Source organism: Coptis chinensis, chromosome 7 (genome assembly GCF_015680905.1).
Source record: "Coptis chinensis isolate HL-2020 chromosome 7, ASM1568090v1, whole genome shotgun sequence".
In the NCBI taxonomy this organism is placed as follows: Eukaryota; Viridiplantae; Streptophyta; class Magnoliopsida; order Ranunculales; family Ranunculaceae; genus Coptis; species Coptis chinensis.
This window is the reverse complement of record NC_141462.1, coordinates 35043788-35052956: the sequence shown is the minus strand read 5'-3', so window position 1 is coordinate 35052956 and position 9169 is coordinate 35043788. Positions and strand designations below refer to the sequence as shown.

At 35.8% G+C, this 9169-nt stretch overlaps 2 protein-coding genes across 4 annotated transcripts in view; both read left to right on the top strand.

The window, feature by feature from the left end:
- The first annotated feature begins 3918 nt into the window (after positions 1-3918).
- Positions 3919-4602, top strand: LOC147487264 (uncharacterized). The gene has a single exon (XM_086573991.1). The coding sequence runs from the start codon at positions 3919-3921 to the stop codon at positions 4600-4602; it is 684 nt and encodes a 227-aa protein (XP_086430117.1).
- A 4092-nt stretch (positions 4603-8694) lies between these two features.
- LOC147487263 (ARM repeat superfamily protein) overlaps positions 8695-9169 on the top strand; it is a 55834-nt gene continuing 55359 nt past the window's right edge. For 2 of the 3 annotated variants that reach the window (XM_086573010.1, XM_086573009.1), the window contains exons 1-3: positions 8697-8831; positions 8918-9008; positions 9083-9137. In XM_086573010.1, coding sequence (XP_086429136.1) covers positions 8804-8831; positions 8918-9008; positions 9083-9137 — 174 coding nt within the window. In that variant the 5' untranslated portion in view covers positions 8697-8803. Of the gene's footprint in view, positions 8832-8917; positions 9009-9082; positions 9138-9169 lie in introns of all 3 variants that reach the window. The other variant, XR_015202383.1, reaches the window with a different exon arrangement.

The window sequence follows — 9169 nt, the reverse complement described above, 5'->3', positions numbered from 1 at the left end:
ATGGACATCCCGATTTCTTGGTTCCCGACCTTCTCTTATTAGCCCACCCTTTGCCTTCCTTCTTGTGTGACCAATACACACCCGAGCACTCGCAAGCCAAATTCAATCTTGCTACTCAGTTTCCCTTTGCACACTCCGACTTTTCAATGACCACAACAATATTAACTTGTTTTCTTCTAGCAGTTGCCCAACCGATTGCCTCGCTACGTGTATGAAAGACATAAACACATAAAAAACAACAACCATTATTAATACACTAATAAAATTACATCTAGAAAATAAATAAAAAAATGAAATCAATGCCTACTCAATCATACCTCTTCCGTAGTAAAAATTTATGTTGTATCACTTAAAATCGGTTGACAATCTACGTCATTCGAGTTTGCAAAGAATCGGTTCCCGGATAGCGGCAAAAAATCTTACATATAGAAGAATAAAACAAGAGTCTCAAACAATTTGCATTTAGGTAATGAGGGATTTCAAAGTCACAAAAAAAAAAATGAACTTCTAACTAAATTTAGTCCAAACGACCCAGCCATGTAGTTCCATATAGGGTCCAAACAACCCAGCCATGTCGTTCTATAGTGTCTCCAAACGACCCAGCCATGTCGTTCTATAGTGTCTCCAAACGACTCAGCCATGTCGTTCCATAGTGTCCTCAAACGACCCAGCCATATCGTTCCATAGTATCCCCAAACAACCCAGCCATGTCGTTTGGCCTAATGTTTTGTATTCATTCAAGTGTTTTGCATTCATTTATTCATTCAATCAATCAAGTGTTTTGTATTCATTCTAATCAAGTGTTACCTCATTATTTAGGTTTGCACTTTGTCGTCGACGATTTCTCGGCATCTCATTTGCTCGACTAGTCGCATCTTCAAATTCTTCACCTTCACGTTCAACATTTTGTTCCACTTCTTCACTTTCAACATATCTTCTATTTTTTCTTTCTCTAATTTGTTGTTACACCTCAAACATTACCTTAAATGCTTTTTCTTCATCTTCATGTTCTATTTAGAGAAACTTGATTATTCTAATATGTAGAGAAACTTAAGTATGTATAGAAACTTGAATATTCTATGTAAGGAATAAGGATTTTGATAAAAAAAAGGAGTAAGGATGAGTAAATGGGAACTTGAGTATTCTATGTAGAAGAATTTGAAATTTTGATATATTTGAAATTATTAAGTGAAATATGTTTGTAAACTCTAAACCCTAAACCCCAAACCTCAAACCCCAAACTATTTTATTATTCACAATTGAAAAAAAAAATAGAAAATAACAAGTTTAGATATAAAACAAATTATTATTTTAGATTTGGATAATTTAGTGAAATATGTTTGAAATTAAATTTTTTTTATGTCGGTACATAAATTTGTAAACCCTAAACCCCAAATCCCCAAACTAGTTTATGACTCACAATTTTAAAAAAGAAAATAAAAAATAACAAGTTTAGATATAAAACAAATTATTATTTCGAATAATTAAGTGAAATATGTTGGTTCGAAATTTGTAAACCCTGAACCCCAAACCCCAAACTAGTTTATGATTCACAATTGTAAAAAAAAAATGAAAAATAACAAGTTTAGATATAAAACAAATTATTATTTTAGATTTTGGCATGTTTGATTACATTATTTTAGATTTTGGCATGTTTGATTACATGTTTTAATTTGGTTATATAGATACTATGTCATAACAGATAAATAGTGCAGAGTGCATGTAATTGTGTTGGAGTAACTAATTATGTTGTTCCTAACCCAATTTTTTAAATCGGATTTCAATTTTCCTAATTCAATTGGGATGTGTTGATAATTGATCATTGCTAATTCAATTTTGCCGATAATTGTTTAAATAAATTATTGTACAATTACGATCGATTAATGATTTGTGTTATAAGAAAAGTGTTCAGTGTTTATGTATGTATAAGAAAAGTGTAATTGGTGTTTATGTAATCAATTTTTATTGGTTAATCGGACTAATCATTGGTTAATCAGGAATTTCTTTTGTTTTTATAACTTCTCAATTATTTTAGTCCAAACGACTTCACCACATCGGTCCATATAAGCCCCAAACGATATGTACAAGCCGTTTAAATGCATACTCAAACGATGTGACCAAGCCGTTTGAGTACACACTCAAACGATGTGGTTAAGCCGTTTGAGTGTACACTCAAACGGCATGCGCAGACCGTTCCATGGAATTTCAGAGACCCAAGTTTTAAACGACAGGCTCAAACCAAATGCGTGTACTCTAAAACGATGTGGTGGAGTCGTTTTCATGCACACTCAAACGATGTGGGCATGCTCAGACCGTTCCATGGAATTCTAGAGACCCAAGTTTTAAACGACAAACTCAGACCGAGTGCGTGTACTCTGAAACGATGTGGTGGAGTCGTTTTCATGCACATTCAAACGATGTGGTCAAGCCGTTTGAGTGTAAACTCAAACGACATGGCGGAATCGTTTGACTGTACACTCAAACGACATGGCGGGATCGTTTGAATGCACACCCAAACGACCCGAGGGGTTCGTTTTGGCGAGACCGGTTGAATTGGTTGCTGGGCTTGGGCTTTGATGGTAAACTTGTAATATGACAAACTTGTAAAATTTCTTTTTTTTTAGGGGTTGCCCAATCCAATTTGATGAGTGCCCGATGGAATTACCTAAAGATAAATGGGTTAGCATTGTTGCAATCAAAGACCATTAATACTGAGTAGTGGAAAATGCTCCCAGTGACCCACGTCAACCCCCTTTTTTCTCTAGGACTGACATATCAAATTTTACATAAAAAAAAGAATTATACGCCCTTTTTTGGCAATTTCAATTGTTCGTAACCCAAAATAGATAAAAACCTCTTTCTATATATTTTTTTTTAATTCTACAAAACACTCCCAACTCTCCAAAAAAAATTCATCTCTTCAAACCCTCTCTCATATTCTTCTCTTCTTCCAAAATTAAACGACGTCAAAAAGGATTTACTTTGATGGCTTCCTAGGACAAGGGATTTTCAGGGTGTCAGCCCGAACAGTTTTGATGGGCATATAAATTATAGCATTGGTATGCGAGAGCAACGTGTCTTCCCAGAGATCCGTTATGATGCCCTTGGTAAACTAAGGGGGATGGATGTTTGCATAACCACCACAGCAAAAACTGATAAAGAAGGTCAAAAGCTACTTGCACTCATGGGAATGCCATTCAAACAGGGTGGAAGCCAAACTGCTATAGTTCGCAAAAAGAAGTTGAAGAATTGAAACATCATTTTGATTCCAAATCTAAAGGAAGGAGGTAAAAGTGAAGAGTGTTTCTGTTGTACTTTTTGTATATTCTTGAATTTTCCAATGTCATGTTCTTTCAAAAAAATTGTGTGAAAGAAGACAAATAGTTATGGTTTCCTCAAGTAGTTAGATTTAAAAGATACTCCAAGATGGGCTACAAAGAAGATTACTGGATGAACGAAGAATAGCCGAGATTCGAAACCCATGGGTTCTGCTTTTTTCTAATACAAAGAACTTCCTGATTTGAGTATAACTCTATTACTGGTGCTTTCAATCCCGATCGTGTTGCTGTGTATGTATAAATTTATCAATACCCTTTTCTTTATTTCTTATTGTTTATTGAATTTGTTACTTAATTTGAGTTTATTGTTGTTGGATGTGATGAAAATTTGATCTTTTTTTGTTTGTTGCTAAATTGGGATTGTTTTTAAACAAGAAAGACTCCTATAAATCACTGCCATTCTATACCTTTCGTCTCTTTAGAACCAGCTGTGAAGATATAGAGGGTTTTCCTTGGGCGCAAAAAGAAATAACAGCTAGAAGAGCTTTCTACATATATACATGAAGAAATACGGCTTGATTCAAAAGAAGGCCTTGGAAGAGGATCCATAGTTTTTTATTATGATGGCGTTTATGATCAAATGAAAGCCGATGTAATTTGTCCCTTAGTTCAAGATCCCAAAGAGAGAAAATTGAAATATGTAGAAGCCAGAAAACATGAATATGGAATAGTAAAGGAGAGAAAACTAGCTAAAGAGAGAAGCAAAGATGAACATCTGTACGGTGATAAACCCAAATTTGTTACAAGTGCTTATAAGAAGAAACTCACAGAGGATGAAAAATGGTTGGAAGAAGATCACTTGCTTGAGGAGAAATATGATGTTATGAAGAATGACATTGTTGGTTACTTAAAAGCCATGAGAGAATTTCATTCCAACCTTCGAAAGATCAATGTTGTGTTGGACGCTAAAGTGGAAGGAAGAGTTAAGAGTGATACCTTAGGGAAAGAAATCCTTCCAAGGATTAACTCAACTTCAAATTCTGGCAAGACAAAAGTGAGAGATAAAGCTGAACCATCCTTGCATTCTGAGAGCAATAATGCAGCGGTAGATGTGAAACTAGAAGTAGCTAAAACATCCTCGCATTCTGAGAGCAACATTGTAGCGGTGGATGTCAAACCAGAAGTCCATTCTTTCATGCAAGCATACATTATGGTTGAACAACCATCATCAGATAGAAAGAAACAAGATCTTCATAAAAGAAAAGATGAACATGATTTGGCTGCAGCCAGAGAACGATATTTGCAACATAGAAGAGTAAAATAGGATATGATTAGGTAGCACGTACTATTGCATCTTTGTATATATTATTAATTTGTTCTCTAAAACAAGGCTGCGATGCTTGAGAAGTGAAGATTAGATGCATGTTAGGATTATTAGTTCAGATCTATCAACCTCTATGTTCGAAACTCATAACACACGATAAAATTATAATTCAACTTAATTTCCGTTTCAGCTCTAAATCTGGATAGGATCAACCTCTATGTTCGAAACTCATAACACACGATAAAATTATAATTCAATTTAATTTCCATTTCAGCTCTAAATCTGGATAAGTGGGTTGAGTTTGAGCTACAAGAAAAAGCAAGAGTCAGCCACAACACCCAACCATTCAGGTGATTCTCTTCCCTTATTTTCTGTGTGTGTGTGTGTGTGTGTGTGTGTGTGTGTGTGTGTGTGTGTGTGTGTGTTTTCTTGCAATACATCTACTGTGCTATGGTTTGGACTTTTTATCAAATTGGATGTTAGGTTTATAATTTGGGAAACATAATTAAGGCATCTGTTTTTTTGTTTCTTGAAAAACCTACAAGAGCTCGCTGCATTTAGAGTTTAAAACAAAATGGTATTGTCGCCTTCGTTGTTGCAAAGCCAATGCACTTCAAGACATTGAAGGAACTTATTAGTCAAAAGATTCTAATTGAAGGGATACTTTGTTTATGTCGGTCCCATTGGTCCCATTGAGTTGCCTGTAGTTTATAGGTACTATAACATGTGTAGTACCAATAATACATAGTATTAGTATAAAAGTTTGTAGTGGTGAAGTAATTTCTGAGTTACATCGTTTATTGTGTATTGTCAGTGTCTGAATTTAAGTTTGTATATTTATTATTATTATTATTAGTAGTAGTAGTAGTATAGCTGTTATAGTGTTATTGTTATTCTTATTATTACACTTCCTTTTTTAAGGGATTTACGTACCCCGTAAGATCACACTTTCTGGAAGATGCTCTAGAAATGACGGGATACAAATTGACTTCATTTAATCAGATTGATGATTTCGTCTCTGTAAAGAAAGAAGAAAAAAGTCAACTCCGTTTCGCGAGAGGGGTTTTGGTATTTTTCAGAGAGAGAGACTTGACTACTTGAGAGAGAATGAGCTTGCCAAAGATTAAATTTGTCATATGATATTTTACTACTGAAGATGTAATTTACAAAGCGAATAAGATTTTGGCTCTATGTTCGAGCTCACTGTTTCGTTGTTTGTTTCAGTCTCCATCATCTGCGCGAGCTGATTATAGTAACCTCATAAAACTTCTCTTGAATGGTACTGATGTACTTGCTGTACTGCTTTATCTCTTTAACTACATACATTGTATGCTTTTGTTTGTGGGATTTTTTTATAAACTTTTTTGGCAATGAAGATCTTTGGATCCTGCGAATTGAGTAATGTGTATGTAGATATTGCATGCACTGAGAAATTAAGCTTTTGGTTTAGGATTGCCAAGGCAAGGCATGGTTGTGATGCTTCAAAAGTATTGGCGTTGGATAACAATGCTATTTTTTGTCTTCTGATATCTATTTAAATCATGTGATTAGAATGTTTTTCCTTTTTCTTACTCCTTCAAGTAATTTAATCATCTATATTTAAGTCATCTGATTGGAATTCTATCATTTTTCTTGCTCCTTACGATAATTTTAATCACATTAATATTGTTGTCTCAAGCTTGGTCTGTCCTGTCAGCTTGTCCCGGCCTTTTGCCAACAGTAGCAGCTCCTTATGATATTGCTCTCTTGGATTTTTATTAAATGAAATGAAGAAAGAATACCTATGTTCACAGACCATCTTACAGAGAATATGGCTAGAACATCTTATGCAAGACTATGCATAGAGAATGACTTAATATGCCCATATCCAACAGATATACCAGTAGTGTTAGATCGACGACGAGTATACAAAGTGGCCTTCAAATATAACTGGAAGCCACTGTGTTGCAGTACTTGCAATGTTTTTGGGCATACCAACCAAACATGCCCGAAGGAACCTAAGGTAGAGAGGAAGGTTAAAAAAGTTTGGCTGAAAAGAGAAACTAAAACTGAAGAGGTGAATGTCGTTACTGCGAAAGAAGGTCTATAGAAAGAGGTTACAAAAACAGCACAAACCCAGGAACAGGAAGTGCAAGAAGTGCACTCTGTTGATGATTGAAAAGGGTGGGAATCTCCAACAAAAAAACATACATGCAGAGCGAGAAACACAACTAATGAGCTGAAATCATAAGGCAATGAGATGACTGACAGATGCTCGAGGGCTTTCGCAAACAACAAGGACTTCCACAAAGGAGTTGTAGACAAAGCAGAAGACATGAGGCCAAGGGTTCTACTGCAACACGGGGAAAACACAGTCAAGCATTTGAGTATAGCAGCAGCACAGCATGAAGAGGGTACATAAACAAAGAAAGTCACACCACACTCAGCACATCAAGGAATTTCATCAAAGAGTGACAAGGTTAGTAGCAGCAGAAAAGAAGGGCCTAATATCACCCCCCTTAGACATCCCCCACCTGCTTAAATGATCAAGGTTGATTGCTGGAATATAATATGAGGGGACTTAACAAAGCATGTAAGCAAGTGGAAGTTAACGAAATGGTTAGGAAGCACGACATCAGTATGATGGGCATGGTAGAGAAACGAGGCAAGCATGAAAAGAGAGAGACAGTGATTACAAAAACCTTCAATCTAAGGAATGGCAAAAAGTCTGATAATAAAAAATCTTACGCACATTAGTTAGTGAGGGCAGTGATTGAGGAAACAAGAATCAAGCTAATGACAGGTGCAACAGAGATGGAACAAGGACCAGAAACACAACGATATGCTGGAGTAAAAGGTAAGAAAAGGAAACCGAAGCTCAGCATATGGCAGAAGGCAGAAATGGGTATGTATAATCTAAACACAGACATAATCCAAGGGCTGTTAGGGGGTTGGGCAGCTGGCTTTCAAATGGATGAGGGAGAAGTAAATGTGGCAAGTCACGGGCAGACCAACAAGCATTCGATAGAATCAAAAGAACTGCAAGCAGTAGAGCAAGGTAGGAATTTGGCAATTTGGCATGGAATCAGGAGGATTAAAACACAAAATGACTCTATGAGTGTTATTTCTTTCTTAACTAAGAAGAGTCGACATCCTTGGCAACCAGAGAAGATGCTCAGAAGCATTGACCGCACGAAGGAATTGTTTGAACATTTTAGCTTTATACGTGCTTCTAGGGAGTCCAATAAGATAGATGATTTTTTAGCTACCAATATTCAAACAACTTATGTAGAGTTGGGACCAAGTTATTTTCTCTGAAGATGTAAAGAAAGTTACTCTTGATGATGTAAGGGGAAAACAATATGTGAGAGAGAGAGAATGTAACAAAATTATTACTTTTATTTTCTAATAAAAAGGGGTAGGGACCTCTCTAAAAACCTTGTTTACCGATAAAAAAAAATGAACAAAGAAATAGATCTTTCTTGAGTTTTGAATTGATTTGAGAATATTTTGCACTTGGATATATCGTTGTCCGCACAAGAGATCAAGCCCAAGCCCACACGGTTTTTGGTAAACCGCAACACATCAAAATTTGGTGTTCGAAACACTACGAGACAGAGGCCCAAACTAACACCAAAGCCCACGCGGTGTTCGCAAAACCGCGCGGTTTATCTAAAGCCGCGAGAGAGATTTGATACAGCTCCAAAACAAATACCAAATTTTTGCTGATTTGGTGTTTACTTTAGTGTTTTTTCATCTTTAGGAGAGATTGTTTGATGCTAGAATAGTGTCTCTCCTAAAGATGCTCTTTACTACTCCTTGAAAGAATCATTATATTTACTCAAAAGAATCAGTACAAAGGAAAACTAATTTCATATGGCAGGCCTGCTACTAATTTTTGATGCTAGTGATGCATCAATTATATTTCAGTGGAGGAAGGCTAGTCAATACTCTACCAATGGTAGGTAATGTAGCTAATGGCAGGTAACGCTAGATAATGTTGTATTACAGTTGTTAATAGTTTGATAAAAGTAAAAATAGTTCACGGTGAACTATCAATGTAGCATGCCCTAGTGGGTACAATAACATACGGGACCAATAGAAACAACTCACGCTTTTGGCTTGAGCTTTAAAATGTTTGACTTAAACGAGCCGAGCCAAAATATGAGCTTATTATAACTTGTATTTGCCATCATCAAAACAATTCCTCGTTTCTTGTATTATGGCATCTTCAAGTTCGCATTTACCAGGTATAAATTTTTTCTCTCTCTTATAAATATAACCGAAATCAAATCAAATCATTGTATTCATTTATTTTTTCTCTCTCTCTCTCCAGATGCAATACAGGTCCTCGTTTCTTCTCTCGCTGATGAATCATCACTTGTTCGAGAAGCTTCCATCAATTCACTCAAAGACATCGCTTCACTGTAACAACAACAATAATTCTCTACTCTCTTATCAATTCAAACATTTAATAATAATTTTTATTCTATTTTTACAGCCATCCTTTATTGATTCTTGATTCTTGCTATTCTGTTTCTCGTGGTGGGAGGAGGGTATGTAAATTTCTCTTCTTTGTTGTTTGGTT

Coding starts and splice junctions, on each gene's coding strand:
- LOC147487264 (XM_086573991.1), top strand. CDS start 3,919: ATGAAAGCCGATGTAATTTGTCCCTTAGTTCAAGATCCCAAAGAGAGA.